We start from the raw sequence: 18548 nt of genomic DNA on the forward strand, positions 1-18548 counted from the left end.
CACCCAGGGTCGACCTGCTGTAAGTCACGCGCAGAAACACATGTAGAACAGGCATGAACGAGGAACACGCACAGTCCCGGAGCGGGAGCCGGAGGGGCCCTTCCACCGCGCCCCTGGGGGACTCCAGGCCTTTCCAGAGGCCAGGAAGTGGGGGGGGTGGGAGGGAGTCTCCAGCCAAGTGGCCGGGGCCTCAGATGAGCGCCTGAGGGCACGGCCCTCCTGCCCACGCGACCGGGACCCACAAAGGAGCTCAGAGCAAGTATGTTTTGCTGGTTTAATCCGTCTGGTTACACAAGCCGAGCCGAGTAACTGTTGCACCCGACGCCCAACTTCCAGCCCCCTCCCCCCACCCCCACCCCCCATCAGCCTCCCGGGAGAGCGTCACGCGCTGGCAGCCTCAGGGCGCCGACGACGACGCTCTGGTGCCCAGAACCACGTCCAGCCTGTCCCCCGCCTGCGCCACCTGCACGTCCCGGAACCCATGCTGCCCCAGCAGGCTGCGATACTCGGCCAGGCTGCGCTCCCTGCCCTGGGCCCGCACCAGCGCGTTCAAGGCCGCCGGCAGGCTGGCCCGGGCCGCTCGCCGTTCGTCCAGGGCTGTTTCTACCACCAGGAGGCCACCGCCTGCGGACAACAGAGCCAGAGGGAGTCATGGGCAAGATTCAGCGCACGGCCAGTCAGCGACGATGGGCGCTCGGAACTACTTTGGGGGAGGCCGAGGGCAGCGGAGGCCAAGGACGGCGCGCGCCAGGCCGCGGGGAGGGCGAGGCGAGCGCGCGCGCGCGCCAGGCCCGTGGGGAGGCCGAGGCCGGCGCGCACCCGTGGAACCAGAGAAGGGCAGAGAGAGACAGAGACACGGAGGGAGAGCGGGGAACACAGGCAGACGGACAGGGGAGCAGCCGGCAGTCTCAGGGCCCAGCCTGGGGGTGTGGGGGAGGGTGCCCGTGCACAGGGACACGGATTCAGTGCGTGGGGGTAACAAGTCCGGGGCTGGGGGTGCAGCACGCCGGATCCCATCAGGCAGCGCGCATTCACTCTGGGAATGCCCCAAGCAGGCTGCCTGGCTCCGGGAACTCTGGGTGATGGGTGCACGAGAGCGGGAGCTTCAAGCACAAAGTGGCTGCGTGTGCACGTCCGTGTACGCACGCGTCTGTCTGGGCGTCTACTTGTTTTCAAAAGCGTTCATGACGGAGAAACCAGGCCAAGCAAACAGCACTCTCGATCAAAAGAGGCCGGGAGGAAACTAGTGTATGTTTGCTCCTTTTCTGTGTGTGTGTGTGTGTGTGTGTGTGTGTGTGTGTGTGTGTTTAATTTTAAGAAGTTTATTTATTTTAGGGGGACGGGCAGAGGCGGAGGGAGACGAGGAATCCCAAGCAGGCCCCCCAGAGTCAGCAGACCCCACCCGGGGCTCGATCTCATGAACCTGAGCCGAAACCAGGAGTCGGACGCTAAGCTGCCTGAGCCACCAGAGGCCCCTGCCGATTTTGTCAAAGGGGGATCCGCAGAAAAGGGACAGAGGAGACAGGGACACAGCAGTGACACAAGTGGCTGGCTTCCGCTGCGTCTCCTGCTGTTGGTTGTACGCACTTGACGGACGTGGGATCCGGGCCTTTGCTCCCTCCCTATTGTAACATTCTGGGTTTTTCAAAGTAACATATGCATGCGGTTCAATGGCCCGGCTCCGAAAGACTGAATGTTCACACTGGGCGCTTGGAGGGGCGCCTGGGTGGCTCCGTGTAGCGTCTGACTTGGGCTCAGGTCATGATCTTACCGTCTGTGAGTTCGAGCCCCGCGTCGGGCTCTGTGCTGACGGCTCGGAGCCTGGAGCCTGCTTCGGATTGTGTCTCCCTCTCTCTCTGCCCCTAACCCACTCACATTGTGTTTCTGTGCCTCTCAAAATTAGATACACATTAAAAACACACACACAAAACCAGGCACTGTGAGCTCTTTCCTGCAGCCCCTATGTTTCAAAGACCTGAATATTCACAGAGCGGCTCCAGCCAGCAGGGGAGAGGGTCGGTGAACCCCTGCACCCTCCCCCCCGCCAACCCTGCACAGAATAAACACGGGCAGCTCAACTGCCTCCAGGCTGTCTCCTGAGGGAGGTGACGATTCAGGGCTAGTTCCCCAACCCCACCTCCTCTCCAGCGGATGATACAGTGTTGCTGCTTTGTGAGCGCTTATTCCGGGTGGGCTCTGTTCCAGGCCTTGGGAATGCAGCGGGGACTAAACAGGCACAGACGTGCCCTCCAGGGACACATCCTCCTGCTCAGCAGCCTGACTGTCCGTGTGACCTGTAAAAATCTGCCTCTCCATGCCAGTGAGCCTGTCCTGAGGCTGCGGTAACAAATGACCACAGACCATTTACTCTCAGCCATGCAAGTCACAACTCTGAGACCCAGGAGGGACAGGACCACTTAGATCCAGGCAGGGCAGGGCCACTGAGACCCCGGGGGGGCAGGACCACGGAGATCCAGGCAGGGCTGTGCTCCCTCCTGAGGCTCCAAGGGAGGGTCCTTCCAGCCTCTTCCAGCTTGTGGGGCTCCAGGCGCCCCTGGGCTCTTGGCCGCGTCCCTCCTGTCTCTGCCCCCGCCTTCACGTGGCTTCTCCTCTGTGTCTGTGTCTCCCCTTCCGTCTCTTACAAGGCCACCTGTGATTGGATTCAGGGCCACCCTCCTCCAGGAAGGGCTCATCTGAGATCCTTCACTTACTCCCATCTGCAGACGCCCTATTTCCGAATGACTTCCTGTTCGCGTGTTCCCGGTGGATGTGAATTCGGGGTGGGAAGGGACTCCGATCCTGCTGCTACAGGGACCGACCAGGATGCCTTAGCTCTGTTGTCTTCTTTGGCACAGACATTTCCTCATTTCATAAGAAGTTGGTTCATTTTCTCTGCAGCTCTCCTAATACGTTCCCAAACGCTTGGGTAGATTTGCCAACACGTTGCGATACTGTTTCCAAACCCTGGGACGCGTGACATAACTCATCTGGGCCCCCGTCTCTCAGTGTCCGGCCCCCCGGGGCCTGTCCCCACCCCTCCCCCGTCCCCGCCTGGGCCGCCACCTGGGGCCCCCACCTTGTCCCGCGCCCGAGCAGCTCTGGTGACCGATTCCGGGCCGTCTGTCTCTCCTTCCCCCCAGATCGTCTCCAGGAGCCTCCTCGGAATGGCAGGGGTGGGCGTCAGGCACATCGAGTCCACAAACGTCTGTGGGACTTTTCTGCGTCCACACGTGTGACCCAGGAATGTGGGCGTCTGTGCAAATAGGTTTCCGGCGAACTTATCACACAGCCATGCTGCTCTTGAGGGACCCTGGGTGCTTCCGGTGCCAGTTCCTGGTGTGTGACTGCATTTCCACACATGCTCGTCCCTGGGTCCCCAGCATCCTGAAACACCGGCTTGTGCCCCATACGGGATGGGTGGTTTCCCAACTTCCTGCTCACGGGGCCTGGTGCTGAGCCAGGAGCCACAGATAAGCAGAGACGGGCTTCCGGGTCTGCAGGGCATCAGCGCCCTCCAGGGGAGGGGCTGGGTACGGGGGCAGTGGGGCCATGGCTCATGTTACCACTCGTTGGGGCGGGGCCACAGGGCCCAGATCATCGTTGAGCATCATTCTGCGTGGTCCTGTGAAGGTGCCTTTTGGATGAGATTATCATCTAAATGTGTGACCTGGGGCAAAACAGCTGGCCCTCTGTGGCGTGGGTGGGCCTCGTCTAATCAGTTGAAGGCCTCAAGAGAAAACACACCGCCGTCCCACCCCCGGAGGATGGTATTCTGCCTCCAGCCAGTGTTGGGACTAGTCCCACGTCTCCGGCTGCCTGCAGATTTGGGGAGTCCCAACCTACACGATTGCACTTGACCCTTGCTTCGCTCTTTGTGCAAAATACGAGACCAAAAATGACGGTTGTTTCCGGCAAACTGGAAAGTGAACTGCTGTTTCGTGTTCCCTAACCGCACGGGGAGGTAACAGAAGTGTCTCGCACGTCACCAGGCGCTCGGGGCACGGGGATACGAGCTGCGCTTTGCGCCACTGGGACCTCGGAGGCCTGGGAAGGGGCCCCCGGGCCGGGGTTGGATATGCCCTGCTCCAGGCCCCCTGGGACACAGGCTGGGGCATCCGGCAAACCGGACACAGATGCCGGCACTTCCTGGGGCCAGGACGGGGAGACTCGGGTGAGACGGTCCCAAAGCTGCGGCCGCCCTCCTGGCGCCTCCTGCACGTCCGCAGGGGCCGGCAGAGCGCGCGCGGGGGCGCAGGGGGCGCCTGGCTGTCGGTAAAACCCTCCCTTTCCCTCTCTGCAAGCAGAGGGAGGCCGCGCAGCGGCAGGGGTCTCACCTGGCTTGCAGCTGCGGGACACCCGGCTCAGTAACTCGTGCACTCTGTCGTCCGCCCAGTCGTGGAGAATTCTGGAAAGGACGTACAGCTGTGCGTCCGGGAGGTCGTCCTTGAAAAAGTCACCTGGTTGGAACAGCAGACGTCGGGAGTCAGGACACCAGGGCTGGCGCTCCACGGCGCGGACACGGGGCCGCGCCGCTCTCCGCCCGCTCCGAGAAATGCCGTGTCCCCAACCCCAACACGTTCCAGTCCTAACCCCGGGTCCCATGGCGCGTCGGCCCCCGGGCCGGGCCACTGCGGTCGCGAGTGCCGGGTCGACTCGCGCCCTCACAGCTGCCCCTGGAAGTTCTCCACCGCGTCTGACTCCAGGCTTTCCCGCGCCAGCTCTCGGGTAACGTCCCTTCGTGCCCTTGGTTGGTTGTGGAACCTGTGGACGCCCACCTGCGCCCTCGCACGCCCCCGCCTGTGCCCTCGCACCCCCCTCCTGCCCCCTTGCACCCCCCCCACTTGTGCCCTCACGCCCCGCCCTGCCCCCTTGCACGCCCCCCCCCCCCATCGTGCCCCCTCGGACACCCCCGCCTGTGCCCTCACGACCCTCGCACTCCCTGCCTGCCCCCTTGCGCCCTCACGCCCCCCGCGCCTGACCCCTCACACCACCCCCTCCTGCCCCCTTGCACACACCCCCCTTGCGCCCCCCCGCCTGCGCCCTCGCATGCCCCCGCCTGTGCCCTCGCGCCCCCCCACCTGTGCCCTCGCGTCCCCCCGCCTAAACCCTCGCGCCCCCACCTGGACCTGCGCCCTGCATGCTGCCTGCCCCATTGCACGTCCCCCAACTTGCGCCCTCGCGCCCCCCCCACCTGCACCCTGACTGCTTCCACACACACACACACACACACACACACACACACACACACACACAGATATCACACGGCCCAACGCCGACCCAGAGCGCAGAGAAAGCAGCGTTTACCTGGCACAAAGTGGAGGCGCTCTGGCTGCCATCCCTCGGGGTGAAAACTCGACACGTGCTCGATGACCTCCGGGAGGTCAAACACGGTCACCTTCAGACGCGGGTACTCCCGGGCCAGCTCTCGGGCCAGCGCACCTGTGCAGCCTGCAGGGATGCAAACACACACACACACACACACACACACACACACACACACACACAGGGTCACCTGACCCGCCCAGCGCACCACACCCCTGGCGGGTCTCCAAGATGGCCGCTTGGCAAAACCAGAATGAGGTCTGAGAACACGGCTGGAGGCCCGGTCTGCGAAAGGAAGCCAGCGGCGGGCAGAGATCTCTGATGTCTCACGCAGATCTTGGGACCTTGCTGGCCCAGCGCATATCAGTGGGGGCGGGGTGGGGGGGAGGCACAGACGCACAGAGGGAGCATCAGAGCCCAGCTGGGAAGGGAGGAAGCCACACTCTTATCATCTCCTTTCCGCTGCCGGAATGTGGACGACATGGCTGGCGCCACAGCAGCTACTCTGGGCCACCAGGAGGACCGGTGTGCAGGTGGCAGGGAAATGAAAGCCAGCAGCTCAGGGCTCCCCCTGGGACCCCTAATCCCACTGTACCCCTTGGGCAGGCATCAGCTCACGTCTGCTGCCCTGGGGTAAGGAGCGAGTTGGAATAGGGTGGCAGGTATATGGCATAATTAGACCCGACAAGACGGGGTCAGATGGCTCTGTGATCCTCTCCCCCAAATCGGTAGCCAGCAGAAAGGGCCCCATAACCTCTAGGACCCACCCCTAAGGCCTCCTTGGACTTGGGGATGTCCATCCAAGTCCCGGCACCCGCCACAGCCAAATTCCTGGCCTTATGCTTGTAAAGCCGTAAACCCGCTTTGGACGTCTTCTCAGCAGATGAGGTGGCCACGACCTAACGCAAGAAATGCACTGAGCCCTGCGCACCCGTTGCCTGGCGGGGGGCGGGGCGTGGTACTCACCTCCCAGGTCACAGGCAGAGGTGAATCGGGACAGGTCGAAGGCCGTGGCCACCTGGCGAGCTGTCAGCTGGGTGAGGCCGTGCATGGCTCGCATGAAACGCAGCCTCCGGTCCCTGCTCTGAAACAGAACAGGGTTTGAGGAGACCCACACCGGGGCCCAGGGGAGCCTGCGCACTGGCTGTGGTCCCACCCGGGGGTTCTGAGGGTAGGGAGCTCCACAGGAAAGGGCGTGGAGGGGGGGGGGGATAGGGCCTGCAGGGCTGCAGGGGAGGGGGGAGGACGTCAGAGCCTGCAGGGCAGGGGGTTGTGGGGGCAGGGCCTGCAGGGGAGGGGGTCGGGGGTCAGAGCCTGCAGGGGGAGGGGGCAGGGCCTACAGGGGAGGGGGGAGAGGGTCAGAGCCTGTCGGGCAGGGAGTTGGGGGTGCAGGGCCTGTGGGGGAGAAGTGGGATCAGAGCCTGCGAGGCAGGGGGTTCAGGCAGGGGGCCTGCATGAGAAGGGGTTTAGGGGTCAGAGCCTGTGGGGGAGGGGGTTGGGGGGGCAGGGCCTGCAGGGAGGACATGGTGGGGAGGGCCTGCAAGGGAGGGGGTCAGAGCCTGTGGGGGGGGGGGAGGGGGGCAGGGCCTGCAGGGGAGGGGGAGAGGGTCAGAGCCTGTCGGGCAGAGGGTTGGGGGTGCAGGGCCTGTGGGGGAGAGGGGGGATCAGAGCCTGCAAGGGAGAGGGTTCAGGCGGCAGGGCCTGCGAGAGAGGGGGTTTAGGGGTCAGAGCCTGCGATGGAGGGGATTCGGGGGTCAGAGCCTGCAGAGGAGGTGGGTCTGGGGGGCCAGAGCCGGAGGGGGAGGGGGTTCAGGGTATAGGGCCTGGCTGTTGGGTGGGGGGGTTGGGGCACAAGGCCTGTGTGGGAGGGGCTTGGGGGGGGCAGGGCCTGCAGGGGAGGGGGTCAGACCCTGCGGGGGGGGGGGGGGGGGGGCCAGAGCCTGCGGGGGAGGGAGCGGGAGGGGGGCAGGGCCTGCAGGGGAGAGTCAGAGCCTGCAAGGGAGGGGGTTCAGGCGACAGGGCCTGCGGAAGAGGGGGTTTAGGGGTCAGAGCCTGCGATGGAGGGGATTCAGGGGTCAGAGCCTGCGGAGGAGGTGGGTCTGGGGGGGGTCAGAGCCGGGCGGGGAGGGGGTTCCGGGTATAAGGCCCGGCTGTTGGGTGGGGGGGTTGGGGCACAAGGCCTGTGTGGGAGGGGCTTGGGGGGGTAGGGCCTTCGGGGGACGGGGGTTCTGAACCTGGCTGGCAGGGGTCCGGGGTGCAGAGCTGGGCGGGGAGGGCGTTCAGGATGGAGGGCCCAGCTAGGAGGGGGTTTGGGGGACAGAGTCCGGCGGGGAAGGGGTTTGATGGGGGGGGGGGTGCAGGGCCTGGCAGGTAGGGGGTTGCGGGCGAAGCCAGAGGGGAGTGATGGGGAGGGGATCTCATAGGGCAGAGCTGACCCAGGAAGGGGCCTGGGGGGATGGGCGGGGCGGGGCGGGGTGGGGAGGGGGGGGCAGGGCCTGGCGTGGAGGGTGTTTGGTGGGGGGTTGCAGGGCGGGGCGGGGCTGGGCTGCGGGCGGGGGGGGGGGGGGGGGGATCTTGTGGGGCAGAAGGAATCAGAGTGGGGCGGAGCCCGGTGGGCAGAGCTGAGCAGGGGGTGCAGGGGAGGGGCGGGGCCGAGCTGAGTTGGGGGGGGGGGGGTCTGGGGTGGCAGGGCTGAGTATAGCCCAGAGAAGGGGTTGGTCCTTCAAGATGTCAGCTGCCCTGGGATGTGCGGGACCTAACAGACGCCTGCATCTCCACATCTGAAGCCAGTGAGTGGGGACCGTCACCCCGGAGGCCCCCACCAGCCCCGCGCAAGGTCTGGATGGACACAAAGCAGGAGAAGGGAAGGGGTCGGGTCCCCCGCCGGCCCCTGCAGCCGTCACCGCACTCGCTGGTGACAGGCTGATTGTTTACAGAGACCCTGGCCCCGCTCCAGCCCCCCCGTGGGGCCCCGTGGGGCTTCTCTGTCCCTCCCGCCGGTCTCTGTCTGTCTCCATGAGCGCGGGTCTCTCTGGGTCTCCGTCTTTGCGTGTCTCAGTCTTCGTCAGAGACACAACGTTTGTGTCCTCCCCCCCAGTGGCCCCAGTTTAGTATGTGAAACCCCAACCCCCAAGGGGATGGTCTCGGGGGGGGGCGGGTCACCGGGTCATGACGGTGGACCCCCGTGGGGATTCGTGTCCTTCTAGACTAGGCTGCAGAGACCCCCGGCCCCTCCCACCCCGAGACGACAGCCGGACGGGAGGCGGGAAGCAGGGGTGTCCGGACCCCGAATCTGCAGGTGCCTTGACTTGCATGGATTTCACCTCGGGAACCGCGAGAAGTAACTGCGCGCTGTGTGTAGGCCTCCAGCCTTATGAGCCCAACCGACGGGGACAGCCCGTCTGGGTCCCTGTCGCCTGGCCCTGATGCAGGCCCCGTGCTCTGGCGGACCCGCTCCTGCATCGTGCGGGGAGCGCGACCCGGAGCCCTGCCTGCGCTCTGCCCTCAGCAGAGGCTGCCAGGGAGGCAGGGGGCGGATGGCCGCGCCCACCCCAAAGCACCCACCGGGTCCTGCCCTGCAGACACAGCACAGCTTTAACGTCAACTCCCAAAGGTTCCCCAAAGGGCAAGGGGAACGAGGGAGGGGCAGCAGGAAGCCTCTGCAGACCGAGCTCGCGCGACAGGGTCGGTGCGATGTAACCCCACGCGGGGGTAAACGCGGTGCCTTCATTCCGTGCCACGTGCTGGGCCCTTCCTGCGCGAATCCCCTCGGCACCCCGCAGGCCCACGGCACCTGGCCGGCCCCGCCCCCGCCAGGCCTCCCACCCACGCCGGCTGCCCGTGCCCCCCACCCCCCGTGATCCTGATGTCGCGAGGGTCAACGGTCAGCGGTTTTGCAACACGGCCCGGTCAACCCGCCGGCCAGAGCGCGGATCCGTGCCCGTGGGTGCTTCTGTGGGGCACGCGGGGTCTGCACACAAGCGTCCTGACGTTCGCTACCTGAGACGGGTCCTCCTCCGGCCTCCCCGCAGCCGCTTGGGGTCCCTGTCGTACCGCAGACTCCAGGTCTGTGAACACGGTCCACGCGTGCTCATCATGGTACGCGACGAAGCCGTGGAGAGAACACGCGCCCTCCGACGCCAGGTGCCGGCTTGCCAGCCGCGTGTTACCGTAACCTGACACGAGAGGGGCGTCATGCGGGCTCCAGCGGGGCGCCCCGGCGCACCTCACGTGTGGGCAGCCACGGCCTGGCGTCCTGGGGGCTGGCGCCAACCTCACCCACCTGACCGGGGCACGAAGCACGCTCAGGGGGCGGCCCCGCGGGGACACAGCCCAGACCCGGTGCCGATACCGACTCACGGGTAAACCAAAGAGACGGGGTTTCGAAGGTGTGGTTTGATGTCTAGAAGCAGCTGACTTGAAGTGAGGGAGGTGACCTTCAGCAATGTGGTGGGCCCCATCTAATCAGTGGACGGTGTTAAAAGCAGTGATGAGATTTTGCCGAGAAGAAGCAATTCTGCCTCAAGACTTGAGGGCCAGCACGTACTGACTTCCTAGCCGGCCGGCCGGCCTGCCCTACACATTTCAGGTGCCACAGCCCCGCTACTGAATGACCCACTGCCCTGCGATACACCGCCACCTATAGATCACCTGGGTTCTAGTTCTCTGGAGAGCCGGCACTGGTGGGGGGCCCCTCCTCTCTCACCTGAGCCATCTGTCTGCAGGATGTGGCCCCCCATCCTGCATCTAGAGAACAGAGGCTGGGGGTGCAGGCAGGTGATGGTGGGTGAGACCCCTATCTGTGAACGGAAGGCCCCAGGGATCCTCCCAGATAACGGCACATCCCACCCTTTAACACTTAAACGTTCTTAGTTCTTCGCCTTTGGAAGAGGACACACGTCCCACGCGCACACGGGAGAACTGTTCCCCGGGTTCTCCCGCAGAACCGTGCGAGGCGTGGGCCAAAATGTGGGAGAAGCTCCTAAGTGATTAAAAGTCTGGACGCTGGAGCTTTCCGGACGCCCGGTCATCACAGACGAGAAGATCATTACAGTGGTCTGGCTGGGGGAGAGTTCGGTTTCCCAGGCTCCAAATCTTAACCACGGATTTCTACGCCTTCGGTACAGAGGGCAGCTTCTGGGGCCTGGGCCAGCACCCCACTTTCCTCCTGGTCACAGAAGCAGAGCGGCCTCTCCTGCCCTGGGGTCCTTGACCCCCTGCCACTCCCAAGCTGCTCAGGGACCACCCATAGGACCCTCTGCTCTGAGACCAAGTGCCACAACGCTGTTTCAGGAAACACATTGTCATCCATCCATCATCCGTCCATCTATCTACTTACCCACCCATCCATCCATCCATCCATCCACCTACCTGCCCATCCATCCATCCATCCATCCACCTACCTGCCCATCCATCCATCCATCCATCCATCCATCCATCCATCCATCTATCCATCCACCTACCTACCCATCTATCCATCCACCTATCCATCCATCCATCCAACCATCCACCCACCTACACACCATCCATCTATCCACCCACCCACCTTTTCATTCATCCTTCACCCATCAATCTTTCCATCCACCCTTCCATCCATCCACCTACCTACATACCACCCATCCATCCACATACCTGCCTATCCATCCATCATCCATCCATCCATCCATCCATCCATCCACCTACCTGCCCATCCATCCATCCATCCATCCATCCATCCATCCATCCATCCGTCCATCTATCCATCCACCTATCCATCCACCTATCCATCCATCCATCCATCCATCCATCCATCCATCCATCCATCCATCTGTCCATCTATCCATCCACCTACCTACCCATCTATCCATCCACCTATCCATCCATCCATCCATCCATCCATCCATCCAACCATCCACCCACCTAGACACCATCCATCTATCCACCCACCCACCTTTTCATTCATCCTTCACCCATCAATCTTTCCATCCATCCTTCCATCCATCCACCTACCTACATACCACCCATCCATCCACATACCTGCCTATCCATCCATCAACCATCCATCCATCCATCCATCCATCCATCCATCCATCCACCTACCTGCCCATCCATCCATCCATCCATCCATCCATCCATCCATCCGTCCATCTATCCATCCACCTACCTACCCATCTATCCATCCACCTATCCATCCATCCATCCAACCATCCACCCACCTACACACCATCCATCTATCCACCCACCCACTTTTTCATTCATCCTTCACCCATCAATCTTTCCATCCATCCTTCCATCCATCCACCTACCTACATACCACCCATCCATCCACATACCTGCCTATCCATCCATCATCCATCCATCCATCCATCCATCCATCCACCTACCTGCCCATCCATCCATCCATCCATCCATCCATCCATCCGTCCATCTATCCATCCACCTACCTACCCATCTATCCATCCACCTATCCATCCATCCATCCATCCATCCATCCATCCATCCATCCAACCATCCACCCACCTACACACCATCCATCTATCCACCCACCCACCTTTTCATTCATCCTTCACCCATCAATCTTTCCATCCATCCTTCCATCCATCCACCTACCTACCTATCTGTCCATCCATCCATCCATCGATCCATCCACCCACCCACTTACCCACCTTTTCATTCATCCAACCTTCCACCCATCAATCTTTCCATCCATCCATGCATCCACCCACCCACCCATCCATCCATCCACCCACCCACCCATCCATCCATCCACCCACCTACCCACCTTTTCATTCATCCATCCTTCACCCATCAATCTTTCCATCCATCCTTCCATCCATCCACCTACCTACCATCCATCTATCCATGCATCCACGCACCTACCCATCCATCTACCCATCCATCCATCTATCCATGCACCCACCCACCTACCCACCTTTTCATTCATCCAACCTTCCACCCATCAATCTTTCCATCCTTCCATCCATCCACCTTTTCATTCATCTATGCTTCCATCCATCAATCTTTCCATCTACCCACCTACATACCCATCCATACACCCAACACCCACCATCCATCCATCCACCCACCCACCTTTTCATTCATCCATCCTTCACCCATCAATCTTTCCATCCATCCTTCCATCCATCTACCTACCTACCATCCATCCATCCATCCACCCACCCACCTACCCACCTTTTCATTCATCCAACCTTCCACCCATCCATCTACCCATCTACCCATCCATCCATCCATCATCCATCCATCCATCCATCCATCTTTTCATCTATGCTTCCATCCATCAATCTTTCCATCTACCCACCTACATACCCATCCATCCACCCAACACCCACCATCCATCTGTGCATCCATCCATCCCTTCCTTCCATCCTTTATATCCTTTCATCCATCTACTCACTTATGTATCCATCCATTTTTCCTTTTTTCCTTCCATCCATCCATGCATCCGTCTGTCGATGCAAATCTCCTATCATCTGTCTACCTAGCTATTTATCACATCTATTACCAATCTGTATCTATGTACCCACATATTTGTCTAAACAAGTAAAAACAAACATGTATCCATGCTGTACACACATATAATCCACTGGCTCTGCTTCTCTGGTGAACCCTGACTGATACAGCTTCTTTGAGACTAGAGCCCAAGAAAATGTCACTCTCCCATGGGCACCTGGGTGGGTCAGTGGCTTAAGCGTCTGACTTCAGCTCAGTCACGATCTCATGATCTCTTGGTCCGTGGGTTCGAGCCCCGCATCAGACTCTGTGCTGACAGCTCAGAGTCTGGAGCCTGCTTCCGATTGTGTGTCCCCCTCTGTCTCTGTCCCTCCCCTGCTCTCACTCTCTCTCTTCCCAAAAATAAACACTAAAAAAAAAAAAAAAAAAAAAAAAAAAAAAAAAAAAAAAAAAAAGAGGGATGCCTGGGTGGCTCAGTCAGTTAAGTGTCCGACTTGGGCTCAGGTCATGATCTCCTAGTTCATGAGTTTAACCCCTGCATCAGGCTCTGTGCTGACAGCTCGGAGCCTGGAGCCTGCTTCGGATTCTGTGTCTCCCTCTCTCTGCCCCTCCCTTGCTCTCACTCTGTCTCTCTGTGTCTCAAAAATAAATAAACATTAAAAACCGCAAACAAGAGCCCGACTCTTGATTTCAGCTTAGGTCGTGATCCCACGGTTCATGAGATCGAACCCTGTGTCGGCTCTGTGCGCACAGTGCGGAACCTGTTTGGGATTCTGTCGCTCCCTCTGTCTCTGTCCCTCCCCTGCTTGTGCGCTCTCTCTCTCTCTCTCTCTCTGTCAAATAAATACAGATTTGTTTTAAAAACCACTCTTCTGAAAGACACATAGCCACACACACAGTTGTGTGTTTCCTTTCCCTCATCCTGTACTCCTTACCGTCGGTGAAAAGCCATGATCTGAGGGCAGAAGGATAGATGGTCGGGCCTTCCCTGCCATGGCCCAGAAGCCACCTTCACTGGATGACTTCCTTCCAGCTGCAAAGATTCTCATCAGGACACCTCGCACGTCCCCTTACCTGTGTCTGTCTTCTCCAGTAATCCCAGGGCCACGCAGACATCCAGGAGCCGTCCAGTTCCACACACAGAGGCGTTAATTTTGCGTGCAACATCCACCGCCTTCAGGGGGCCTTCCTCTTTCAGTACATCAAACACCTTCAGTTTGCAAGCCGTGAACAGAGCCTGTCCGTTAAAAACAAGAACAGCGAGACTTACGACGTGACTTGTGCAGTGCCTTTCGCTCCCACAGACCCAAAAGTTGGAAGCCACAGCTATGAAAACTATTTAACTTGTGCGTGGAAGCTTCTTCTCCAGAGAACACTGCCTGCAGGCTCCAGCGGGTACAGGGCTCGCACAAGACAAAAGCACATCAGTGAATATCAAGGAGAAAAACTGTCCCATGGGAGAAAATCCAATGTGTTCGTATCTGGGGCTGAACTGTGTTCCCCCCAAGATCGAGCGGTTGAAGCCCTAAGTCCCAGGACCTCAGGATGTGGCTGGATTTGGAGACAAACATGCCTGTCCTCAGGAGCAGAGGGTCTATGCAGCTCAGGACCCATGCTCACGCGGGTAATGCAAAAACCTTCTTCGCGTGCGGGGCGTGTCTGCTCTTCCAAAGGCCTCAGAACTAAGAACATTTAAGTGTGAAACCAAAGCCACTGCTGTTCTTTGTCTCGATCAGGCGTGTGGGGCCTTCTGTGGACAGACAGGGGTCTCACCCACCATCACCTGTACCCCCACCCGGTCACGCAGAAACCTTGTTTGACAAGTGACGCCATTGCATGAAGGGCCCGACGATGCTGGCTTGTTTCTAGAACTCTCACGATGCACTGGCAACGTGACATGTGCTCCCTGAGTCCCTACGGCCCCGTGGCTGGGTCAGCTGACCGCCGGGAGACCTTTCTGCGAGAGCAATGGAACAGGTACGCGGAAGGAAACACGGGTAGGTGGGTAGACGGACAAAGGGGTGGATGTTAGATCAGGCAGACAGGTGGACAGTTTGAAGGCAGCTACACAGGTGGACAGGTAATCGGTGAGGGACGCTGCGAGGCTACGTGCGGAGGTAGGTGGCCGGGTGGACAGACCACAGAGGGACACAGGTAGGTGCCGGGACCTCGGCACAGCTGCACCACGTGGGGACACCGTGCGCATGCTTATTCCCGGGGGACTTAGGTATTTTGGGCACAGCACAGCAGAACCACCTCTCCCTCCTGACCCCAGAACTTCTCTCCTGGCGAGGCCGTCACAGGCGCGTGGCCGGGGCTGGAGCGGGAAGGGGCGGTCCCCAGTCCCACACCCACACCCCCACCTCTCCTCCAGCCGCTGACGTGGAGCCCCGCCCAGCCCATGCAGGGCTGTCGCTTGGAAGCCGCTAGAAGGGCCGGCCACGTGGGGCAGCGAGGTGGGGGCGGAGACGAGAGGACACAGCCGGGCGGGTGTGCGCGGGCGCCCACGGGAGTGCAGGGACGGCCGTGGCCAGCCCCGTCCTCGGCAGATACGGTGCAGGGTGGCCGGGCAGGCTACTGCCCCCTGCGCTGGCCCGGCGGGCACGGGCAGCCGGCTGTTTCTCGGGCGGCGTGTGACCACGCACGCAGGAAGGAAACAGAGGCCACGGCTAAGGGCACCTGCTGGCCGTGGGCACCTAGCCGGCCCGCGGGTTCCCACCCTGTCTGGGACACTCTCCGGCTGGGCCAGCTGCCTCGGATCCCAAGGCCAGAGCGGGAGGAACCCACAGATCCCTCCGGGCAGGGGGTGACCTCCCACCCGGCCTGGGGGGTGGCCCAGCACCTGGGCTCGTCTCCCGGGCCGGGAGAGGTCGGTCAGGGGTGCACCGCCGGCCCCACGTGGGGTCCTGTGAAGCTCACCTTCAAACACCCCAGACACCGCGTCCCAGAGGGACACAGGCCTTCGCCCTCACAGCCCCCGAGCACAAGTCCCACATTCCAGGCAGGACTAGCAGACCAGCAGGTCAGGTCACACGCTCGCAGACCCAGAAGTCACCAGCTCTGTGTCAAGCCATTGACTGAAGACCGAAAACCAGCTGGGGACACTGCAATGGGCTGAAGAGGGGCCCCAAAACACATGCTGAAGCCTGAACCCTAGAACCTGGGAACGGGACCGAATTTGGATACAAGGTCTCTGGCACCGTGAGTAAGAATGTGAAGAATGTGAGATGAGCCCATCCTGGATCAGGGTGGCCCTAGGACAACGGCAGGTGTCCTTGGAAGAGACAGAAGAGGACACACAGACCAACAGGAGACGCCACGGGAAGGCGGAGACGATAAGGACGGGACCACCAGTCCAGGAACATCAGGAGCCCAGAAGCTGCAGTAGTCAGGAAGGACCGTCCCCTGGAGCCTCTGGAGGCAGCACAGCCCCGCCTGGATCCCAGTGGCCCTGCCCCCCCTGGATCCCAGTGGCCCTGCCCCCCCGGATCTCAGGGGCCCTGCCCTGCCTGGATCTCAGTGGCCCTGCCCTGCCTGGATCTCAGTGCTCCTGCCCCTCCTGGATCTCAGTGGCCCTGACCCTCCTGGATCTCAGTGGCCCTGCCCCTCCTGGATCTCAATGCTCCTGCCCTGCCTGGATCCCAGTGGCCCTGCCCCTCCTGGATGTCAGTGGCCCTGCCCTGCCTGGATGTCAGTGGCCCTGCCCTGCCCTGCCTGGATCTCAGCGGCCCTGCCCCGCCTGGATCTCAGCGGCCCTGCCCCTCCTGGATCTCAGTGGCCCTGCCCTGCCTGGATCTGAGGGGTCCTGCCCCTCCTGGATCTCAGTGGTCCTGCCCCTCCTGGATCTCAGTGGCCCTGCCCTGCCTGGATCTCAGCGGCCCTGCCCTGCCTGGACCTCAGTGGCCCTGCCCTGCCTGGATCCCAGTGGCCCTGCCCTGCCTGGATCCCAGTGGCCCTGCCCCTCCTGGATCCCAGTGGCCCTGCCCCTCCTGGATCCCAGTGGCCCTGACCCTCCTGGATCTCAGTGGCCCTGCCCCTCCTGGATCTCAGTGGTCCTGCCCCTCCTGGATCTCAGTGGCCCTGCCCTGCCTGGATCTCAGTGGCCCTGCTCCTCCTGGATCTCAGTGGCCCTGCCCTGCCTGGGTCCCAGCGGCCCTGCCCTGCCTGGGTCCCAACGGCCCTGCCCTGCCTGGATCTCAGTGGCCCTGCCCTGCCTGGATCTCAGTGGTCCCGCCTTGCCTGGATCTCAGTGGTCCTGGATCTCAGTGGTCCTGCCCCTCCTGAATCTCAGTGGCCCTGCCCTGCCTGGATCTCAGTGGCCCTGCCCACTTGGATCTCAGTGGCCCTGCCCCTCCTGGATCTCAGGGGCCCTGCCCCTCCTGGATCTCAGTGGCCCGGCCCTGCCTAGACTCAGTGGCCCTGCCCCTCCTGGATCTCAGTGCTCCTGCCCTGCCTGGATCTCAGGGGTCCTGACCCTCTTGGATCTCAGTGGCCCTACCCTGCCTGGATCTCAGGGGTCCTGCCCTGCCTGGATCTCAGTGGCCCTGACCCTCCTGGATCTCGGTGGCCCTGCCCTGCCTGGATCTCAGTGGCCCTGACCCTCCTGGATCTCAGTGGCCCTGCCCCTCCTGGTCTCAGGGGTCCTGCACTGCCTGGGTCTCAGCAGCCCTGCCCTGCCTGGATCTCAGTGGCCCTGCTCTGCCTGGATCTCAGGGGTCCTGCCTCGCCTGGATCTCAGGGGTCCTGCCCTGCCTGGATCTCAGTGGCCCTGCCCCTCCTGGATCTCAGCGGCCCTGCCCTGCCTGGATCTCAGCGGCCCTGCCCTGCCTGGATCTCAGCGGCCCTGCCCTGCCTGGATCTCAGTGGCCCTGCCCTGCCTGGATCTCAGTGGTCCTGCCCCTCCTGGTCTCATGGGTCCTGCACTGCCTGGGTCTCAGCGGCCCTGCCCTGCCTGGATCTCAGTGGCCCTGCTCTGCCTGGATCTCAGCGGCCCTGCCCCCCCTGGATCTCAGAGGTCTTGCCCCCCCTGGATCTCAGCAGCCCTACCCTTCCTGGATCTCAGCGGTCCTATCCCCTCCTGGATCTGAGTGGCCCTGCCCTGCCTGGATCTCAGTGGTCCTGCCCTGCCTGGATCTCAGGGGTCCTGCCCTGCCTGGATCTCAGTGTCCCTGCCTTGCCTGGATCTCAGTGGCCCTGCCCTGCCTGGATCTCAGTGGTCCTGCCCCTCCTGGTCTCATGGGTCCTGCACTGCCTGGGTCTCAGCGGCCCTGCCCTGCCTGGATCTCAGTGGCCCTGCTCTGCCTGGATCTCAGCGGCCCTGCCCCCCCTGGATCTCAGAGGTCTTGCCCCCCCTGGATCTCAGCAGCCCTACCCTTCCTGGATCTCAGCGGTCCTATCCCCTCCTGGATCTGAGTGGCCCTGCCCTGCCTGGATCTCAGGGGTCCTGCCCTGCCTGGATCTCAGGGGTCCTGCCCTGCCTGGATCTCAGCGGCCCTGCCCCTCCTGGATCTCAGCGGCCCTGCCCTTCCTGGATCTCAGCGGCCCTGCCCTGCCTGGATCTCACTGGTCCTGCCCTTTGTGGATCTCACTGATCCTGCCCTGCCTGGATCTCAGGGGTCCTGCCCTGCCTGGATCTCAGTGGTCCTGCCCTGCCTGGATCTCAGTGGCCCTTACCTGCCTGGATCTCAGTGGCCCTGCCCTGCCTCCATCTCAGCGCCCCTGTCCTGCCAGGATCTCAGTGGTCCTGCCCTGCCTGGATCTCAGCGGTCCTGCCCCTC

General features: G+C 62.0%; 1 protein-coding gene across 4 annotated transcripts in view; it reads right to left on the reverse strand.

Moving 5' to 3' along the window:
- Positions 1-339: 339 nt before the first annotated feature.
- ASMTL (acetylserotonin O-methyltransferase like) overlaps positions 340-18548 on the reverse strand; it is a 74658-nt gene continuing 56449 nt past the window's right edge. For 3 of the 4 annotated variants that reach the window (XM_045050312.1, XM_023248899.2, XM_023248897.2), the window contains 6 exons: positions 13846-14008; positions 9322-9497; positions 6289-6406; positions 5305-5448; positions 4335-4457; positions 340-624 (listed from right to left, as the gene is read on the reverse strand). In XM_045050312.1, the coding sequence (XP_044906247.1) occupies positions 398-624; positions 4335-4457; positions 5305-5448; positions 6289-6406; positions 9322-9497; positions 13846-14008 (951 nt within the window). In that variant the 3' untranslated portion in view covers positions 340-397. Of the gene's footprint in view, positions 625-1345; positions 3635-4334; positions 4458-5304; positions 5449-6288; positions 6407-9321; positions 9498-13845; positions 14009-18548 lie in introns of those variants that run through there. The other variant, XM_023248898.2, reaches the window with a different exon arrangement.

This window comes from Felis catus, chromosome X (assembly GCF_018350175.1).
Source record: "Felis catus isolate Fca126 chromosome X, F.catus_Fca126_mat1.0, whole genome shotgun sequence".
Taxonomy (NCBI): domain Eukaryota; kingdom Metazoa; phylum Chordata; class Mammalia; order Carnivora; family Felidae; genus Felis; species Felis catus.